Here is a 22275-nt window from a genome sequence, read left to right as displayed (position 1 = left end):
GGCTCATGTGTGGAATAAACCACAGGCAGGTAATACTAATTTAATTTAAGATTATGGTTGGCATGGCTGGTTGGACAAAAGGGTCCGTTTCCGTGCTCAATGACTATCTAAATAATTATAGATGTTAACAATGCCAGCTTTTTATAATAACAGTTAGACAAATGATTCCATTGACTTATATGGGAAGTGAGTGGTTGATTTCTGCTTCTACAAAATCCAATGTCCATCTCAATAGAAGCATTATACTCAGAGCAACAAAACATCAAGACCAATCATAAACTGACATAAATAAATTTATTAATATATTATAGAATAGCATCATACTTACAGCAGGAATATTTACATTAAATAACACTTTAAAAACCCATTGTTGATAGATAGGTTCCAACACAATAATTTCTTGAACAGTAAAACAAGAAAGAAATGATATCATAGCACCATTTTGTTGACCATGGCTACTCTGAACAATTCCCTATGTGCAATACTGCATGAATATATTATTGCAACACTCCCTTATTGCCCAGCCTTCTAGCTGATGCAAGAAAATAAAAGCATGATAACCATTTCACACCAATCAACCCACCTACTATGATCGGACTTATGTGCCTCACAAAAAAGGTGCACTAAAAAAAACTTACCACAGGCAGAGCCACTACCCTCTCATATATTCCTATTTAATAATAAAAGAATTGTAGTGTATTGGGAGATAGTGATAGCATTCCACTGGAAGATAAACCACAATAGATTCTGCACATTAACTCAGTCATTGGCAAGAATAATATCCCTGTATTTCCCAAGACAGTACCAAACACATTCATGTGTTTCCAGTTTATGAATATACATTGTTAGGTAACAGTCCAAATAATACCATGTTGAAGAATATCACTGGCAGCAGCAGGTATCCCAATGTTAGCAGCTGAGAGCCATCTGAGAGTAATTGGTAATATTTGTGATCTTCCTTTAAGTCTCTTCTAATATCTGATGTAGAAAGGAAAGGAAATGAAATGTTAAGCACACAGAACTCAATCTTCAAGCCTGAACATCAAATTGAAGAAATCCTGATGTGTAACATTCTGGCTTGTCTTACTTCAGTGCACCTTTGCACTTACATATTGAAGCCTTAGGTGAAAGGACTTCTAACCTGCAAATGTTATGCATTACTCTTGACAATTTATGGTTGCTTTCTGTCAACACTTCACCTGAGAGTCCAACAGAGGGTAAAGGCTTGGTTGTTTGATCAAAGGTCTGGATTATATTTTTAATTAATTTGTAATTAGGGGAGAATAAGGCCACCTACACGACCTACAAAATGTACACTGATTTTCTAGGGTTCTTATTATTCTTTAAAAAAAACCTTCTGATCCTATTTTCCAGGCAATGATGATGAATGTTAATTAAACTACCTTCTCCGACCAACATATGAATCAGTAACAAAGGTAGGCCACCTGGCCTCTCAAGCCTGCTCTACCTTCAGTAAGATCATGGCTGATCTAATTATTCCACATTCCTGCCTTTCACTGATAACCTCTCATCTCTTGCTTATCAAGCATCTTCCTACTTCTGCCTTAAAAACAGTGATGGACTCTGCTTACACCACTTTGAGGATGGGAGTTTCAAAGACTCATGATCTCCTGAGAGAATGTTCCCTGCCTTAAACGCGTCACCTTTTGTGGTGTTACCTGGTATGGTGATGTAACGTCTGAAAATGAACCTTCCAGCTCAGCGAGCAAACCTACATCCAGAACCTCAACCTGAGCTACAAATCTTCTCAAAACTCGCTGTGGCTTCTTATTTTTAAACAGTGACCCTGATTCTAAATTCTTCCACAAAAGGAAATATTCCCTCCACACCTATCCTATTAAGAACTCTCATGAGCTCATATGTTTCAATGAAGTCACCTTACTCTTTTGAGCTCCCATAAATACAAGCCTAATCTGTCCAAGCAGTCCTCATTAGGCAACTTGCCCATTGTGCAACCATCAATTACTCCAAATTGTCTCAGATCCATTCTGTCTTTATCCAAATCCATGAACTTTACTGTGAATTGTAATTTAACTGAATTGTAATCTTGACAGAAACAAAACATTGGTCAAATGTTTCCTCCTCAGTTTCAGAGATGCTGAAAACAATGTAGAACATTCACTTATACAGGAAGTAGCATATACCAAAAGGTATAATTTCCTCTTCAACAAAGGCCATGCTTTTAAAATCAGATTGAGTTATGTTCTTAAAATATGAACAAAAGATGTCAGAAATCTAAAGTTAAAAATAGAAAAATGTAAAGTACCTCAAAATGAAGTCTTCATATTAATGAAATATTACATTCTTTGTCTTTAATAAGAATTTGAAATTGCTTTCTTATTCTGCAGGTATAGAACTAACAAGAACACTTGTTTACTTCACCTTGTTCTTTTGAGATGTAGGCATCACTGATAAAGCCAATCTTTGCTGCCCCTCTCTAATTGCCTTTGATCTGAGTAGCTTGCTAAGGTACTTTAAAAGGACAGTTAGGACCCAACCATATTGTTGTGGGTCTGGAGTCATATGTAGGTTAGACCAGGTAAGGATGGCAGATTTCATATGAACAAGCAGCAGGAATATGCCATTCAGTGCCTCAAACTCTTTCTGTCATCAATAAAGTCATGACTGACCTGATTGTAACCTCAAATACACATTCTCATTTACCTTGATAAACTTTCACCCCTTACTTAACAAGAATCTACATGCCTCTGACTTAAAATATTCAAGGACCACTTTGTGAGGAAAAGAGTTCTGAAGACACATGACCCTACATACAAGCAGTGGTAGAAGTTTGGAGCACTCTGCAACAAATGGTGACAGATTGTCATAAATTGTAAATTGCCTTCAACAGATTCTTATTATCCCAAGTTATTATCAACATATGAATTAGGAGCAGGAGTAGATCACTCAGTCCCTTGAGTCTCCTCCTCTATTCAGTAAGATCATGCTGATCTGATTATTCCACATACTCTCAATAACTTTTCACTTCCTCCACTATTAAGCAATCAAAGGCAAGGATAAGTATATGGGGTTAGGTTATATATCAGCCATGATCTAATTGAAGAACAGCTGAGAGAACCTGAGAGGACAGGTCTACTCCTGTCCTTATGTTCCTACCCCAAAAATAAATTTCATGTCAGCTGTCAAACACAAAAACAGCACTGGGTTTATATTATGGGGGTCACAGCTTGAAATTGGTTTCCAGCACATTCTGTGCTTCTGTGGGACACGGGTACACAGAATCCATAAGGTAAGTCAAGGATTATAAATCAGCAATGACATTAACTTTTGTCTGATCAAGTAAGTGATAGCAGTGAGCAGTGTATTCTGTATTACCTACCTTTTGGATGCATTCGATCTTTCCACCTTAGATCTACTTTAATATTCCATGTCTTTATGTTTTCCAGCAGTGATTTTCTGAGCTGATACTTGGTGAGATTCCACACCATTGATACTTATGTGAAAGTTTCGGCCTTTGTTCTTTGTTCTAAATCCTTACTAGTGGAAGAATCATTCGGTCTCCATCATATGAAGCCCTTTCATTATGTTAAACAGTTCAATCGGTGAACATTTTAATCCTCCTTTCAACTCTTGTGCATAAAACCTGTTTACATGATTACTTGTTATGGGAAATTTCCATCATCTAAGGCATCTCCCTGATGAAAATTCAATGAACTTCCTCCAAGATCAATAATTTAAGGGTGCTTAAAGGTAATAACTCCTCTAGAATCAAACTGGAAGCTATGCTTTCTATTATTAACAGCTCTTTCACTTGTTCACTAGTGCCAAGCGACTTTGTAATTATATTAACCACCATATATACTCAAGTAATAGTCAATCTCATGTAAACGTAGACCCCCTATGTTTAGCCAAATAACCTGGAATTTTCCATATATCTCGTGTAATGTCACATTCCGCTCCAGCTTTCCAGTCTGCTGGTTGTTGTGCTCTGCTCCCGATCTTCCAGTCCGCTAGCTGTCGTGTTCCACTCCGGGTTTTCAAAATTACCAAAATTCATCTATTTTTCCCTTTATTCATTTAGACAATTGGACTTCTGCTAATGATATGGTATGAATTTTGACAGGCATGAATTTCAGCCCATCAAAAAGAGTATTCATGTAATAGTGGATGCCATAAATTTAAAAAGTAGTCAAAAAATGTCACTATTACTCAAGTATATATGGCATTTATTTTTATGCATGTGAGAAAAGGCTCAAAATTGCTGATCCAGGAAATTCCTTTCTAATAGCACTGTAGGTGTTCCTACACCCCAAGGACAATATGAAGATGGTTCACTACCATCTTCTCCTATTGAAGAGTCTATGCTCGAAACATCAATTCTCCTACTCCTCGGATGCTGCCTGACCTGCTGTGCTTTTCCAGCGCTGCATGTTTTGACCTCACCATCTTCTCAAGAACAACTAAAGATGGGTAACAAATATTGGTTTGCGAAGCAATGCCCACATCTCATAAATGACTAATAAAAAAAAATCAGGAAAATGATGCTTGTTTATTATTGCCATTACAACAGGATTTTATACTGCAATTTCTACAAGGCCCCTGTTACAAGACATTACATATTTCTTACCACAGTTATCTTGTGATCCTTGAATGCAGTGCAAGATTCCAAAGCTACATCTACACCAAGTACAGTTTTTGGGCACCCATGCTCCTTCAGGAATACTGCCACAATTCCTGTCAGAGATAAAAATGGAAACCATTCAGGAAACTATAACCACATACACATAATTATTAGATACAAGGTAAAGGCTACTTCTCAAGAAATAAAACTTTAACTTGCTACCACATCACCACCCCCAACTCCCAGAAGCCTGATACATCCTGAACTGTGAAGTGATTCACACTTGGTATGAACTTGGATAGTCCTCACCCATATTGCATTATTAATATATGAATCTAATCAGCAATTGTCAGCAAAAATCCTAGAAAATCTAATCCTGGAACTCCCATTCTAACAGCACGATAAGTGTTTGTACACACAAGGATTTAGTGGTTCATGAAGGTAGCTCACCACCAATCTCTCAACAGCAATTAGAGATGGAGAAAGTGAGGACTGCAGATGCTGGAAATCAGAGTCAAAAGGTGTGGCATTGGAAAAGCTCAGGCAGCATCCAAGGAGCAGAAAAGTCAATGTTTTGGGCATTTCATCAGCAATTGGAGATGGGCAACAAATATTGTGCAGGGTTTTCCTTAGGTAAAGACAAATAGTAGCAAATTAAATGTTGATCAGATAATTCAGCTCAAACCTGGACTTTGAAGTCTGTTCCCTTTATTCACTGAGCCAAAATCAAATTGATAGAATCTCATATGATCTCATTAAATTTATTGAGATTAACCTTTAATGGTATAATCAATATGTTTTACAAGAGATTTTTTAAAAATGTATTAATAATAGCAAATGTTATGTTGCATTTACATGGAGAATGAATGGAATAACATCAGATAGCGAGGATCCCAGGACTAAGGGTCCCTAACTTAGTATAAAACCAGGCATCCTTCAAATTTGAATGGTTCAGTATAATTTTGAAATGCTTTCTCCTGGAATATGTAACATGTGTGGTTGTTAATCATTTAAGATTTACCCAACTGACCAAACTTCAGACTTTACATTGACAATAAATATTGACAAGTTGGTCCATTGTGGAAGAAACTCTAACTATGTCTGATACTCTGTGTGAGGTACCAGTGTGTGTTTTGCTCCTGAACTTGCGGGGTCATCCAAATAGACACATTCCAATGTTACTCACATATCATACAAACTTGAGGGGGTGGAAGGGAGTAGTCACTGAATAAGCAGCATGGATCAGAACTGTATTTTTTCCATTCATTTAACTTTTTAAAATTTATTGACGTATTTTATTTCATAAACTGGAGCTCTGCAACCAATTGTAGTGCTTCTTAATCATTACACCAGCAGAAATCAGCTAAGTCTGGATATTGAGGGAGTGCAGCGTATTCTGGCTATTGAGGGAGTGTAGCGTAGGTTCACGAGGTCAATTCCTGGAAAGGCAGGACTACCTTACGCTGAAAGACTGGAGTGACTGGGCTTGTATACCGTTGAGTTTAGAAGACTGAGAGGGGTTCTGATTGAGACATATAAGATTATTAAAGGATTGGACACTCTGGAAGCAGGAAACATGTTTCAGCTGATTGGTGAGTGCCAAACCAGAGGACACAGCTTAAAAATACGGGGTAGACCATTTAAGACAGAGATGAGGAGAAACTTCTTCACCCAGAGAGTGGTGGCTGTGTGGAATGCTCTGCCCCAGAGGGCAGTGGAGGCCCAGTCTCTGGATTCATTTAAGAAAGAGTTGGATAGAGCTCTCAAGGATAGTGGAATCAAGGGTTATGGAGATAAGCCAGGAACAGGATACTAATTGAGGATGATCAGCCATGATCATATTGAATGGTGGTGCAGGCTCGAAGGACAGGATGGCCTACACCTGCACCTATTGTCTATTGTCTAAATCAGTACAGTCTGGGATCTGCCACGTTCCTGGTCCGTGTAATTCACTCAAACTTCATCTATGAGCAATTGGGATAAATGCGGTTCTTAAAATCTGAATCTTACCTAATACGTTCATCATATTCACAGTTTCTCCCCAGGAAGTGTTTTGGGCAAACGCAGAAACTCCCCAGTACACACGTACCTCCATTCTGACAACAATTCCTGTTCAATTTGCTACCTGGGGAAAGAAAAATATATCATAAAATAAAATTTTATGAAATGTTGAGTCCTATATCTCAATATTTGAAACTGATATCTTAGTGTTTGATAAAAATCACAACAGACATAAGATTTCTATTAGAAATTTTAGTGACAGTTGTGTATTTATGTGCATTCTAATCTATACATATTTCTGCAAACACTTATAGAGCTAAGTTTGAACCCAATAGCTGTATTGCTACATGCAATATAGAACTGGGTCATACAGGTTATAGATGTTATCACATTGACCATTTGCTTTCTTCAGATGACAGGATGTTATCATGAATCCATCGGACTGTCAGTGCTTTCAGTTCAGTCAAGTGACTACTTTTAGAAGCAAAATAAATCAGCATAAAAACTGTGCCATGATTAGTATTGGTGAATTAGACAATTTATTTTAGGCAAACCCAAGCTATCTACGGTCAAGCCTCTTGAAAATATGGGTCTACATGTCTGCTGCTATAAACCCCAACAACTGACCTTACCTGGCATGGCTACAATTTGGATTAGGGAGATGGCAAAAAGAGATGAGGTGGGGGTGACTGTCCCTGGCAGGGCAGCATTTGATCAAATGCGGCATCAAGGAGCCCATTAAACTGGTGTCAATGGTAATCAGGTGAAAGGTCTCCACTAGCTGGAGACATGCCTGACGTAAAAGAAGATGGTTGTGGTTGTTGGGAGAAAGTTGTGTCAGTTTCAGAACATCTCTGCAGAAGTTCCTCAGGATAATGTCCTAGATGCAACCATTTTCAGCTGCTTCATCAATGACTTTCATTCCATCATGGAGTCAGAAGTAAGAATGTTTGCTGAAATTGTACAATGTTCAGTACCATTCACAAATCCTCAAAACTGAAGCAGACTGTGTCCATATACAGCTAAACTTGTACAATATCTAAGCTTGGGCTGAGATGTGACAAGGAATGTTTATGCCCCATAAATTCCAGGAAATGATTATCTTTAACAGGAGAGAACCTAATCATCAACTCTTGACATTCAATGGCATTACCATCACTGAAGCCCCCATTATATAAATTGTAAGGATTTCTATTGACTAGAAACTGACCTGAACAGCCATATAAATAGTATGGCTACACAAATATGACAGAGGCTGGGAATTCTGTGACAGGTTACCCTCCTCCTGTCTCCTGAGTGCTTGTCAACCATACCGCGACATGTACAGCTCCAACAACACGCAAGTAGTTGACAACACTCAGAACAAAACAGCTCTCTTGATTGACATCCTTTCCAACATCTTTTACATCAGTCCCTTCCCCACTGATGCACACTGGCAGCAGTATATACCATCTATTTCAGCCTTGAATATTCTTAACACAGCACTGACAGTCCTCTGCGGTAAAGAAATCCACAAATCCACAGAATCCACCTTCTGAGAGAGAAATTCCTTCATTTCTTTGTTACTCTGAGAGTATGCCCTCTGGTCCTGGACTCCTGGCATGTGGACCAAAATGTAAAATTGAAATTGGGTAAATGAATATCTTTTTAAAATTAATGTAAGTGTGTTTTGAATATTTACTGTTGATGAACTAGACAACAATTTAGTTCAAGCAAATCCAAACTGTGGCCTAAGGAACATGCAGTCTACAGCCCTAGTGATTTACTCTACAAAGCAGAAGTAACTTAGTCCTATATATACTATTTTTTTCTTAGTTGCTGTTCTAATATTATGGACCTGAAGATTTTATAAAAAATGTTTTAGTGCTATCCCTGGGTCAATGGTAGCACACTTGCCTCTCAGTTAAACTGTTGTGGAACTATGGTCCATCCAGATGCCTGAAAGCTTAATCCAAATATCTCAGTGCACTACTGAAGGAGATGACAAAAAATGTCACCTTTCATGTGAAATGTTAAGTTGAAGTTCTATCCACACTTTCTGGTGGGTATAAAAGACCCCAAAGGCATTATTTGAAGAAAAGCAAGAAAATTCTCCCTGCTACACTGGTTGAAATCCATTCTTGAACAACATCACGAAGCATTTTGGAGTTCCCCCTTGGACATTGGTAAAATAGACAGAGCTTTTTGGATTCAATGTCAAGTTCAACCAAGGAATCCTCTTGCAATCTTGTTAATATATACCTGACCTTAAAATTATCATTAATCTTTATAAACAATCACAGCATAGTAAAATGCCAACCCACACAAATACATTTCTTCTCTTTATCTTAAGAGTTTATAACACATCATTAATCTGAACATTAACACATTTCTGTCTGTACACAGGATAAAGAGATGGTTCAGCACTTTCTGATTTTAGTACAGTTGGATTGAAAAGTTGGAATTATGATCAGTCTGGTCAGTGGTTCCTTTGAACTAATAGTTTGATGGTTAAGATGTCATCAGGAGTACTGTAGTTAAGTATAACTCAGTTACAGCTAAAACTATCAAAATGGTCTATTCAGGCAATAATTCAGTTATATCTAGATTACACATATATTTTAGATGCAAATGAAGACCAGGCCACAATCTGACCATTCATGTTTGTCGCAGCTTGCTATATGCTAAAATGGCCTGCATTTCCCCTACATTACAACAATGATTACACTTCAGACCTACTTCATTGGCTGGACAATGTTTTGGAATGTCTTTAGGCCATGAATGGTGCCATACAAATGAAAAATGTTTCTTCCATCATGGGTGAAAAATTTCTGAATCAGGTCTGCAACTGGATTCATCCTGAGACATGAGTGTTGAAATTAATCTTTATAAGTGCTCAACAAAATTCTACAGCCAGGTGAGGCATGCAAACTAAAAGCATGGATACACCAGATGCAACAAATTTTCAAAAAGTAGATTAAATTGAATTTGTGGGCAGCACGGTGGCACCGTGGTTAGCACTGCTGCCTCACAGCGCCAGAGACCCAGGTTCAATTCCCGCCTCAGGCAACTGACTGTGTGGAGTTTGCACATTCTCCCCGTGTCTGCGTGGGTTTCCTCCGGGTGCTCCGGTTTCCTCCCACAGTCCAAAAATGTGCAGGTTAGGTGAATTGGCCACGCTAAATTGTCCGTAGTGTTAGATGTAGGGGAATGGGTATGGTGGGTGCGCTTCGGCGGGTCGGTGTGGACTTGTTGGGCCGAAGGGCCTGTTTCCACACTGTAAGTAATCTAATCTAATCTGAAGCAGATTGGGGAGAATGTCCATGCAGTCAGTGTCATTGTGAAGCAGTCTGGGAAGAGTATCAGAGTCATAAAGGTGTGCAGCACAGAAAAGGACACTTCAGTCCAACTCTCCATGCCAGATATCCTAAATTAATCTAGTCCTATTGGAAGCATTTGGTCCATATCCATCCAAACCCTTCCTACTCACATACCCATTCAGATGCCTTTTCAACATTGTAATTATACCTGCCTCCACCACTTTCTCTGGTAATTCATTCAATACACTCACTACTCTCTGCTTGAAAAAGTTGCCCCTTAAGTCATTTTTAAATCTTTCTCCTCTCATCTTAAACCTATGCCCTCTAGTTTTGGACTCCTCGACCCTGGGAAAAGACCTTGACTATTCATCCTATCCATGCCCCTCATGATTTTATAAACTTCTAAAAGGTCACCCCTCATTCTCCGACACTCGAGAGAAAATAGCCCCAGCATATTCAGCCTCTCCCTATAGTTAAAGCCCTCCAAAACTGGCAACACGCTTGTAATTTTTTTCTGAACCCTTACAAGCTTAACAACATCTTGCCTATAGCAAGGGGACCAGAAATGAACGCAGTATTCCAAAAGTGGCCTCATCAATGTCCTTTACCGCTGCAACATGACCTCCCAACTCCTGTATTCAATGCATTGACCAATAAAGGCAAGCAAATCAAATGCCTTCTTCACTACCCTGTCTACCTACGACTCCACTTTCAATGAACTGTGAACCTGCATCCCAAGGTCTCTTTATTTGGCAACACTCCCCAGGACCTTATCATTAAGTGTATAATTCCTGCCCTGATTTGCCTTTCCAAAAAGCAGCCCTTCACATATATCTAGATTCCTTGCAGTCAGTGTCACTGTGAAGCAGTCAGGGATGGGTGTCCTTGCAGTGGGTGTGTGTTGTATAGAGCCTTTTGCTGAGTCCAATGGAAGGATACGAGTCCAAGAGGGATGGTTATCCCAGGCAGCAGAGACCTGCAGGTTGGAGCCTCCCTGTACACGAACAATGTCGTCATTTTCTGCTCAGATCTGATGTCAGTGCGCAGACTCATGAATATCTATTACCAGGTTGAACTGGTCCCAGGAGCCAAGGTAAATCAAGGCAAGAGCAAGGCCATGTTCTATAGGAACTGAGCCGACCGATCTTTTATCCCCTTCACCATCAGGACAGATTATCTATGATGAGCATTTGATTCAGAGGGGTCAGGAACATGTGCAAAATCTTGGAGAAGCACAAGGTGAAGCAGGAACTGGTCTTTTGGGAACAGCACTCCCTCTCCATTGTGGATAAAAACCTGGTCATCAGGTGTGAGGCACTCTGTTGTTGCACAGGTCTGGCCCATTCCCTGAAAATTGCGCTGTCACAGTCACCTGAGTCATCTTCCAGTTCATCTGAAGGCCTAAGATGGACCATGTTTGCAGGGACCCCATGTACAAAATTCTACACAAGTGGGTGTAGGAATGAAAGATGCTCTTTGGTCTGCCCAAAACTTGTTGGTCTTCCAGAACAAGGAGTTCACCTTAACCACTGTTGCAGACTGGCACATTCTAAGGTCCTGAAGGATGCACTAAAGCTTGGGCAGCTTATGCAAAGGCACACACAGCAAGGAAAGACCACTGACTGAGGTCTTCTTCTGAACTTAAATGGGGTTCCGTTCAGTTATTGCAACCTCCTGGTGCCTCAAATCCATGTAAAGTAGGATGCTGGAAGAACACAGCAAGCCAGGCAACATCACGAGGTGGAGAAGTCGGCGTTTCCGGTGTAACCCTTCTTTAGAACCGGGAGCAGGTGTGCGGGAAGCTGCAGATAAAGGGGGTGGCAGGGCCAGGCAGGGCCAGGGGGGTGAAGTGGGGATAGGTGAGGACAGTGTTACGGACTAGGCCAAATCACTCAAAACATTCATAAGCAGGCAGCCCAGACCGTAACTTTGCTATTTGTTTTGATAAATGTACAGTGAAAATTACCCAGAGTAAGTTAGCTAGGTTGACTGCCAGGTTTTAAAACAGACAAAACTTTATTCACAAAATTATTGAATGAAACACAGAACAGAATACCCCTAGAACTCAGTCTAATCAAACTAGACTTCATTATGCTGTTCTGAAAATACACAACAGTCCCAATAAACAAACCCCTTAAACACAGAGTAAAACTGAAGCAGAGATTTACAGGTTGAAGTTAGAAAGAACTAACTAACAACAAGAATTCAGTTTCCAGGACTGACCATTCCCCTTTCATTATATAGGTGACATCTGCATGAAAGCTGTGACTTAAAGTCTCATCTGTTTATGTATAACCATTAAGGTCTCCCAATACCCTTTTCATCTCTGTACCAACCCAGCTGATTCAGAGTCCAGACTGTTTTATAACCCCTCTAAAAAAATCAAGGACACAGTATCTTTGGAGAACTCAGTGTGGAGCCCTCCAGGCTATAGACTGCCCAGGCAGAAGATATGGCATTATTCCTCCAATTTCTGGTGTGGTTTGTAGTGGCAATGGAGGAGGCCAAGGATGGTCATGTTGGAAAGGGAGTGGTTAGGGAAATTGAAATGTGCATTGACTGGGAGGTCCAGTTGGTCACTGCAGGCCCAGCTGCGATGCTCAGTGAACCGTTCCATAAGCTTGCATTCAGTGTACCTGATGTAGGGAAAACCACATTGGGAGCACCTGATGCAGTAAACTATTTTAGAAGCGAGGGAAGTGTCTCACCTGGAAGGACTGTTTGGGGCCCTGGTTGGAGGTGAGGGGAGTGGCGTGCTGGCAGGTTTTGCATCTTTTGCAGGGGAAGGTACCTGGAGGTTTTGGGTGGGGGGGGCATGTTTGGTGGGGAGAGTGGCACAAACCAAGGATTGTCGAAGACAGTGGTCCTTGTGGAAGGCAGAGAGTGGTGGGGAAGGGAAGAGGTTCTTGGTGGTGGGGTCTAGTTGGAGTTGGCGGAAGTGTTTAAGGATGATGCGTTGGATGCAGAGACTGATGGGGTGGTAGGTGAGGAAAAGGGGGACTCTGTCGTTACTGTGTTGCAGGGAGGTTTTAGAGCAGTGGAACGGGGAATGGAGGTCGTGTGGAGGAGGGCTGTCTGGATGACAGAGGGAGGATGGAAATGCAGCCTTGTATGTGAAAGAGATCCCTTTGGTTTGTTTGGAGAGAGTCAAACTCCAATGTTTATTTGTTTCCTTGATAGTGCACTGTACAGAACTGAACTGCGTTTGTGACTATATATTCATAAAAAAATCCATATTTATATATAAAGGTATATTTTTGAAATAAAAACATCTGGGAAAAGTGTCCTCACAATCAGCATCACTGTGAAGCAGCACTTGGAAGAGTACGTGTCAAGGTTACCACGCCTTTGAGTTCTTTTCCCCCCAGAGAGGGGGTAATTGGCCAGGCTCCAACTCGGTTGAGTTTGAAAGGTTTGTTGGGACCCTTTTTGTTTACCCCAACAGAAATGCATCCGGCCTAAGGCTTGTATGTCTTAAAAAAAACTGGTATAATCAAAGGGCAGTGGCCATCTAGCTGTGGAGCTCACCTTTGTTTAGATGAGAGTTCAGCAGCAGTGTGTGTGAGAAGAAAGGCTGCTAGGGCAAGTCCAGCCGGGTACTCTTTCTCTCTCGAACTTCAAGCCTGTAAGCCTTAGTTTGCTTCATTTTTGCTCTTTGTGCAAAGTGATGTGTTTACTGGGACTGTTGCAAGTATTTTTGGAACACCGTGATTAAGTTGGGATAGTCTTTCAGGGCTTTGGATAGGATAAGTTATCCGGTATTCCATTTTCTGTTCCTTGTGTTTCATTCCATAATTTTGTAAATAAATTGGTTGTTTAAAACTTGGCAGTTGAACCAGCTAATTCACTTCAGGAATATCCACTATACACTTACCTAAAACAATAGTAAAGTTACGGTCTGGGTTACCTGCTTACAAATGTTTTGAGAGGTTGGGCTTGGTCCATATAAGATTGGGGGCTCTTTGTGGGATTTAAACAGCAAGTGGTAGATATTAAAGTCTTTTATTTTGGGTGTTGGTTTGGTTGGTTTAAACAGCACTTGGTTATCAATGGCTCTTTCAGTCACCAAGGCGGTTCTGGAGGTGGAAGAAGTGACCTTGTGGGTTTTACAAAAGGATAAGACCAAGCTGTGGGAATTAGTAGACAAGCTAGAGTTGAAGTTACCTCCTAATGTGAGGAAAGGTATGTTTATTGCAGTAGCTCAGCATTTAAATTTGCTGGAAACCCCATCAGGATCTGTGGAAATAGCTAAACTTCAATTGCAAATGAAGAAGCTTCAGTTAGAATCAGAAATGAAACTCTTTGAGTTACAATTAAAATTGGAAGAGAAAGAAAATGAGAAAAGGGCTTTAGCAGAAGGGAAAAAAAAAAGAGTTTGAACTTCAGAAAATGACACTTAGAAAGGAAAGTCAGCTTAAAAGGATGGAGATGAAAGCTGAAGTAAAGCTTAGTGAGGAAGAGCAGAGAGTTGAAACAGCGAGGTTAGTAGCTGAAATGGCTGATGATTATGAGCTGGTCCATAAAGCATGGTTTGGCTTCCAGAATCAATTTCAGTCCATGAGGGATTGAAATTGGGGCAAAGAGAAATTGTCACATGGAAAGGGAGAGGAAGATCTCAGTAAAGATCAGAAGGATAACTTACCACAGGGTAAAAAGGAAACGCTTGAAAGGGATAGAGAAGGTAAAAAGCTCCAGTGTTCTCATTGCAATAAAGTAGGCCACATGAAATCACAGTGTTGGTGCACTAGGAAAAGCCAGATGTAGGAAAATAGGACAAGTCTGGGAGTTTTGTTGGAATAGTGAAAGAAAGCACAGTGGAAGCTAGAAAGTTGCATCAGCATGTACAAGCAGATCGGAGGTTGGTTGAAGAGGAAACGATGGAGCTGCTTAAAAAATATACCTGCAAAGGTAAAATTTATTCACATAAGCCAGCAGTAGCAGGTAAAGAGGTTACAATATGAAGAGACACAGAATCCTCTCAGTCTGTGATGCTGAAGGATGAGTAGATATGTACTCCTGAAGAACTATTGCCAGAAAAGGTACTGGTAGCAGGAATTCATGGTGAGACAAAAAGTGCTCAGTTATGTAAAGTGAGGCTAGAGTGTCCAGAAAAAGAGTGGAGAATTTGTGGTAGGAGTACTGGACAAACTCTCAGCACCAGAATACAATTTGTCCTTTCAAATGATATAGCTGATTCACCGATAGATGTGCTTCCTACTGTGGTTGAAAGGCCAATGGCAACTCAGATAACTGAAGCAATGCTGGATTTTTATTCAGGAATCTTCCCTGATTGTGTAGTAACTAGGTCACAGGGTCACCAGTTGAAAGAGGAGAGATCAAAGGGCATTGGTAAGGAAGCTGAAGTGACATTAGCAGAGACTGTGTTCGATCAGATAATTGAGACACAACAGGAAATGGAGATCATCACATATTCAAGCAGATGAGAAATGGGCAGAAATTCATCAAATCGTATTGCCAGTGGTGTATAGAAAGGACGTGTTGCAAGTGGCACATGAGCTGCCACTTCGAAGTCATTTAGGAGGGAGGAAAACACAAGATAAAATATAAAGACATTTTTACTGCCCTGGACTGCACATGCATGCAGTTGAATTTTGCCAGACATGTCATACACATCAGATAATTGTAAAACCACAGGTGGTAATAAAACCTGCAGCTTTAATAACTATCCCAATATTTGAGGGTCTTTTTACAAGAGTCTTAAGTTATTGCATAGGTCCCCTACCTAAACAAAAACTGTGAATCAGTATTTGTTAACAATAATGGATGTATCAACTAGATTTCCAGTAGCTGTCCAATTACACAATATCACAGCTAAAAGGATTGACGAGGGGTTACTCAGATTTTTTACTAGATACAGACTGCCAATAGAGATACAGTCAGATCAAGGGTCAAACTTCATATCGAAACTATTCAAAGAAGTTACGGACAGCTTAGGCATAAAATAATTCAAATCTACTGCGTACCATCCAGAATCGCAGAAAGGTGGCATCAAACACTAAAGACCATGTTGAGGGCTTATAGTCAGGATTATCTGGATGATTGAGATAAGGGAATTCTGTTTGTACTTTTTGCTATCAGAGGTACACAAAATGAATCGACCAAATTCAGTCCATTTGAATTAGTTTTTGGGCATGAAGTGAGAGGATCATTAAAATTGATTAAGGAGAAGTTAGTAAGTCATAATTCAGAGACCATGCATTTGGATGGTGTGTCAAATTTTAGAGAATGATTAAATAGAGCCGGAGAGTTGGCTAGGCAGCATTTTTAAAATATCATGGCATGCAATGAAACAGGAAGTAGACAAGAAATTAAAAATTTGCAATTTTGCTGTCTGAAATATCAGATATCAGTAATAGTGTTTTACTTCCAGTAATAGGTGAACCCTTAAAAAGCAAGGTTTGGTGGACCTTATCAAATCTAAAGGAAATGGAGTGAAGTGAACTACTTGATGGGGACTCCAGACAGGAAGAAATCTCACAGTGTGTCATGTGAGTATGCTCAAGAGATATTTTGACAGGGAAGGAAAGCAGGAGGAGAAGGTGTTAATGATTACAACACAGAGGGAAGAACCAAATTCAGAGGATTCTGAATTGGACATTCCTCAAATTAAATGAGGAAGTTGTCAAAAATGGGGATTATTGAATTACTTTCTTGACAAAAATCAAAATGACCTGAAAGAGTTATTCCTATCACATGGGGAGATATGCAGAAATAAACTAGGATGTACTAACTTAATTGTGCACGATGTAGATTTAAGACATGCTGTTTTGATTAAGCAACATCCTTATAGGCATAACCCTCTAAAGTTGACACAGGTTCAGAAGGAGATTGAATGCATGCTCCAAGATGATATAATTGAAGTGGCTTAAAGTGGCTGGAGCTCACCTAGTGTAATGGTGCCAAAGCCAGATGGTACCCAACAGTTATGTGTGGACTATCACAAAATCATTGCAGTTACAAAGACTGATGCATATCTGATTCCATGATTGGAAGACTGCGTTGAAAAGGTGGGACAAGCAACTTAAATTTCTAAATTGGATTTGCTCAGATTGGATTGTCAGAAAGAGCAAAGGCAATTTCTGCTTTCATAACACCAAATGGTCTGTATCAGTTTAATGTCTCATCATTTGGTATGAAAAACAGTCCAGCCACATTTCAGAGACTAACTAATAAGGTCATTGCCAGTTGACCCAATTGTGTTGACTACATCGATGACCTGGTGATTTTTAGTCACTCATTGAAAGAACATTTGCAACATTTATTTGACTTATTCAATTGACTTCGGAAGGCAGGCTTGGTGATGAACCTAGCTAAAAGTGAATTTGTCAAAAGTCCAAGTCACCTTCCTGGGCCATGTTATTAGACACTGACAAATGGCCCCACGGATACGAAAACAAAAGTAATTGGGGAATTTCCCACACCCTCGACAAAAACAGCAATACTATGGTTTCTGGGATTGAGTGGATTTTATTGAAAGGTTGTGCTGAATTTTAGCAGTGTGGCAGCTCCTTTCAATGAATTACTAAAGAAAGGCAAGAAGTTTCAATGGACAGCAGACTGTCAGAGGGCGTTGGACAGCCTGAAGACTGTGTTAACCACTGCCCTGGTATTAGCCACATCTGATTACACAAAGCCTTTCAAGGTGGCTATTGAGGTCAGTGATGTGGTTGTCGGTGCTGTGCTCCTGCAGGAAGATAACAAGAAGATAGAAAGACCTATTGGGTATCTCTGAACGAAGTTGAAAGTTCATCAGCAGACATATTCAATAGTGGAGAAAGGGACTTTGAGCTTGGTATTGGCACTACAACATTTCAGTGTTTATATTACCAGCAACACATATGAAACAATCGTATACACTGATCATAACCCATTGAAATCTATGGAGAAATGGAAGGACAAAAATGCCAGACTGTTTAGATGGAGCCTGTTGTTACAGCCATTTGATTTGAAAATTGTGCAGGTGGCAGGTCGAGAAAACGTGATTGTCGATGCATTAGCAAGATTCAAATGAGAGATGAAGGCGTTCAGTGGTGGGAGTACCACAGACTAAATCCAAATGTAGTTATGCGTGTTTGTATGTTTACAGTCAATGAGAGTGTTTTAGGGTATTAACCACTATTTTTGGGGGTTTTGAAAAATGAAGTTATCTTTGAATATTGATTGTTTTTTTTTAAAGGGGGGAGGTGTCACAATGCTGTTTCTTTTAACAAGGTTAAAATGCCTTTGAGCTCTTTGTGCAGAGAGTGGGTAATTGGCCAGGCTCCCACTAGGCTGGATTTGAAAAGTATATTCGGGCCCTTTTTGTTTGTCCCTAACAGATTATGACTCAAGCCTAAAGTCTTAAAAAATGGTATAATCCAAGGGGAATGGCCAGCTAGCTGTGTTGCTAGACTTCGTTTAGATTAGAGTTTTTGATTCAGTTCAGCAGCAGTGTGTGTGAAGGTAAATTGTTGGGGCAAGTCTCGAAGTGGGAATTGAGAGCAAATGCAGACGCTGCCTGGAGCCACCAGAATGCCAACACAATGCACTCACAACCTAGTTGATTAGTTTAAGGCAGGTGGGGGAGAGAATACACATAAGTAGCATATACTGCCCGCTGAAAGTGTCTGGGTCCAGCCAACAACTTTGATAGAAATGTAAATAGCTTGATGCAGACTCAATACAAAGTGCTAATAAGGTAAAAACAATACTGCAGATGCTGAAAATCAAATACTGGATTAGTGGTGCTGGAAGAGCACAGCAGTTCAGGCAGCATCCAATAGCCAGGGCTGCAGTAACCGTCCTTCACAGAAAGAGTCATTAGCGCCAATTATCACACTAATGGACTTCCGCGCAGATGCTGAAACTGACAATGTCTGCACTGAAACTGACAATGACCACACTGAAGTTAACAAAGGCTGTGCTGGAACTGACAATGACTGCACCAAAGCTATCAATGATTCTATAATGTTTACAATAAACAAACTACATTACAGAGACAATAACCTCATCACTAACCTATTATATTACAAACATATAAAAATATCTTGACATGTGCTCCAGGTTGAGAGAGGACTCGCAGCTGACCACTGTACTGTTAGTGTCTTTCTCTCCCCGGAGCTCTGGTATTTCCTTGTACAATACACTCTTCTCGTTGAACCCTGGCTGATTCTGAGCCTGGTGATTTTTCCCATAACAAACAATTGGTGCTGTGAGCAGGGTTCCTTTCACTGGTGCCCTGGTCGAAGGCCACGATCGGGGAGCTGGGGTAAGAATCAATTTGTACCTGCATACGGGAAGAGTCAGACCGGGCCAGTTTAAAATTGTAATGTCTAACTTGCTACAGTATTGTGTTTAAGAAATGTAAGTACATGCCTGTGGAGAATGAGTGTTAACTGTGTCAACTGTTGTAAGAACCTGCCACTTGTGATGAAACAGCCAGAGGGCAAGGTCGTGCCTGTCTCAAAAACCCTGCCCTAAACTGGTTGTTAAGAGGGGTAGCCCCCCCATGTGAAGGTTGGGATTTGAAGGAAGAATTGAGGCGCCAAGGGCACGAGGAGTTGTGAAGCACAAGTGGCAAAGTCAGGTAACATTGGACTCTGTAGGGACGAACAACACAGAGTCCAGTTAGAGTTTTAGTTAAAAGTCAGGTGCCATTTGTACTTGTAATTTCCAATGTGGTGAGGAAGAGGAGCTGATCACTCTAATCAAGAGCCAAACCTCAATGGAGTGCATGTTACCAAAGTGTGAAGTGTGGACACTGTGAGTAACCGTGTTACCCTGTCAGTCCATAGTAGAAAATCAGAGCTTGAATAGTGGCGGTTGCCGGGAGGGCAAAGAGTCCCACCGATAGAGAGCACACTGGGCTAGAGGTAGGTTTCTGGGCCTATCGGGAGGGGTTGGGTCAGTAGAGGTGGCCGGGCAGGTAGAGGAGTCCCACCGGTAGAGAGCACACCCTATTGAGCCAGCGTTCCCAGCTGACCAGTAGGCACCGACTAGTAGTGGTGGCTGGGAGGGTAAAGAAGTCCCACCGCTAGAAAGTACACCTTGCTAGGAGGCTGCTATGGCCATACAGATGATGCTTGGACAGTATTATTGGCCAGGGGTAGAGATGTCCCCACTGGTTAGGAACACTTTACTGTTGGTGGTATCCAGGGGTACACAATCTGCTAAATGGCGGATCAAAGTTTTAAGGGGGGACACTGCAGGTTCCCTTATTGGGAAATACAAGGCAGACAGACAAGGGTTGACAGAGCAAAGAAGAAAATTGGTTGGGATCCATCCCAGATAGTAGCATAACAGAGAGAGTGGATGGGTAAACAAACGGAATAAAACCAAACAGATAGGGGTAATGTTACTGCATCAATTAGCAGGCCCAATTGAACAAGTAAGTGCCTCCACGAGTAGGTGGAGAAAGGGCCAGGAACAAGTTAAAGAGCTGGAGGACAGAATACAAGAGTTGGAGCAGGATCCAAGAAGGGTGCACAAAAATTCAGACATGGATTCGCTTCCTCCTTACGAGACCATCCAGCAGGGACCAACTGCTCCATCTGTCGGACGAACCATGCACAAGTGTAACTTAGCGCCAGTTACTAGAGGAGGAGCAGACTTACCATCCAAACCAAATTATAAACCCTTCACCCCAGGGGAGAGGCAGCAAATTATGGCATCTCTGGGCAAATTACAGCCCTGGAGCACAAACACCAGGTTCTGGGAAAGCTAGACAGTGTATGGGTAGGGCACCAACTACACCTGAGAGACATACACCAGCTGGTCTGGGCAGCTGGCCCAGCGGACAAATGGTGATAGGTAGCTGGCTGACCCGATCCCACAGCAGCCTGAGACTTGAGGGGAGGGCAGTGGACACATGCCATTGCCCTTACAACCGAGATCGATGCCCAGCAGGCCCCCTTCACTGACTTTAAAGAGGGTGCTGGGAAATGCTCCCATGAACTGGAGCAAGATCACGACCACTAAGCAAATTAAAGGGGAAGGAGCCTTTGAGTATGGGGAACGATTATTTAGGGTCTATCAGGAATGCTTAGGCGAGCGAACCCAGATCAGGGGGACCAGGCATTCATCCAAGCTTTTAGGGATGGGCTCTCTAGCGCCCACCAAGCCATCCTGAAAATGGGAGTAATAATGTCCCAGGATTATGATGATCTCGTTGAGTGAGCTAGCAGGGTGCAGGAGGCAGAAGCTCCAGCAATAAGGCAAGACCTGACAAAGCAGCCGACTGGAACGGAGGGGAGAGTAGAATGAAACAATCCTGCCACAACTGTGGCTGGCAGGAAGGCTTTGCTAGAGAGAATGTAGGGCCCCATGAGCAGGGAATACAGCAGGGAACAATGTAAAATACTGCAGCTACTGCAACAGAATAGGACACATTGAAGCACTCCCAAACACCACCCGGAACACCACGGGAGTCCTGAGGTCAGCAGAGCTGACAACCAGCTGTCCACACTCGGGAGGGTAAGGGAGAGAGGCGAATTTACATACCCGCAGTAATCGGAGGGAGAAAATGTGAAACTCGAGTAGACACAGGAATGGCCGTAACTATCACAAACTTACCCTTACCCCACACAAATAAAATGATTCACTTTACTGGGATAGCAGAATTGACTGGCATGAGGGGTCATAGTTTTAAGATATTAGGAGGAAGGTATAGAGGGGACATCAGAGGAAGGTTCTTTAAACAGAGAGTTGTGAATGCATGGAATGTGTTGCCAGCAGTGGTGGTGGAAGCAGAGTCATTAGGGGCATTTAAGTGACTGCTGGACATACACATGGATAGCAATGAATTGAGGGGTGCAGAGGTTGTTATTTTATTTTTCATTAGGATTAATGCTTGGCACAACATCATGGGCCAAAAGGCCTGTTCTGTGCTGTATTTTTCTATGTTCTATGTTCTATAAGGTCACCACCAAATTGAACCCATTTGTGGCAGACCCCTCCACCATCTTAAATGGCTTGGCTCTCCCAAACACAAGACCTTTACTGTTTTAGACATAGCCAATGGGTCCTGGTCTATCCTCTTACATCCTGAGTCCCAGAATAAATTCACTTTTATAGTAAGGGACAGGCAGTACATGTGGACTCGCCTGCCACAGGGTTCCACAACAGCCCCACTATTTTTCGCAGGGTGATGAGTGACATTCTGAAGAGAATAGATTTACCAGAGGGTAGCACTGTCCTCCTATATGTAGATGATATCCTAACTGTCAGAGTATGGGTCAGGATACCAGGAAATTTTACGTCTAGTATTACAGGAATTGGCAACCACAGGATTAAAAGTTAGCCCCACAAAGGCACAGATTGGCAAAACACAAGTCTTATACCGGGGACACCTTATATCCCAGGGACTCAAAGAAA

The 22275-nt window shown here is 41.3% G+C and overlaps 1 protein-coding gene across 1 annotated transcript in view; it reads right to left on the bottom strand.

The window, feature by feature from the left end:
* Positions 1-372: 372 nt before the first annotated feature.
* LOC140479614 (uncharacterized) overlaps positions 373-22275 on the bottom strand; it is a 52955-nt gene continuing 31052 nt past the window's right edge. The window contains exons 6-8 of the mRNA XM_072573476.1: positions 6614-6728; positions 4610-4716; positions 373-978 (exon numbers count right to left, since the gene is read on the bottom strand). Coding sequence (XP_072429577.1) covers positions 830-978; positions 4610-4716; positions 6614-6728 — 371 coding nt within the window. The 3' untranslated portion in view covers positions 373-829. The remainder of the gene's footprint in view (positions 979-4609; positions 4717-6613; positions 6729-22275) is intronic.

Source organism: Chiloscyllium punctatum, chromosome 1, assembly GCF_047496795.1.
Source record: "Chiloscyllium punctatum isolate Juve2018m chromosome 1, sChiPun1.3, whole genome shotgun sequence".
Lineage (NCBI taxonomy): Eukaryota > Metazoa > Chordata > Chondrichthyes > Orectolobiformes > Hemiscylliidae > Chiloscyllium > Chiloscyllium punctatum.
Note: the sequence above shows the minus strand (reverse complement) of the source record. Positions and strands in the feature narration are given on the sequence as shown.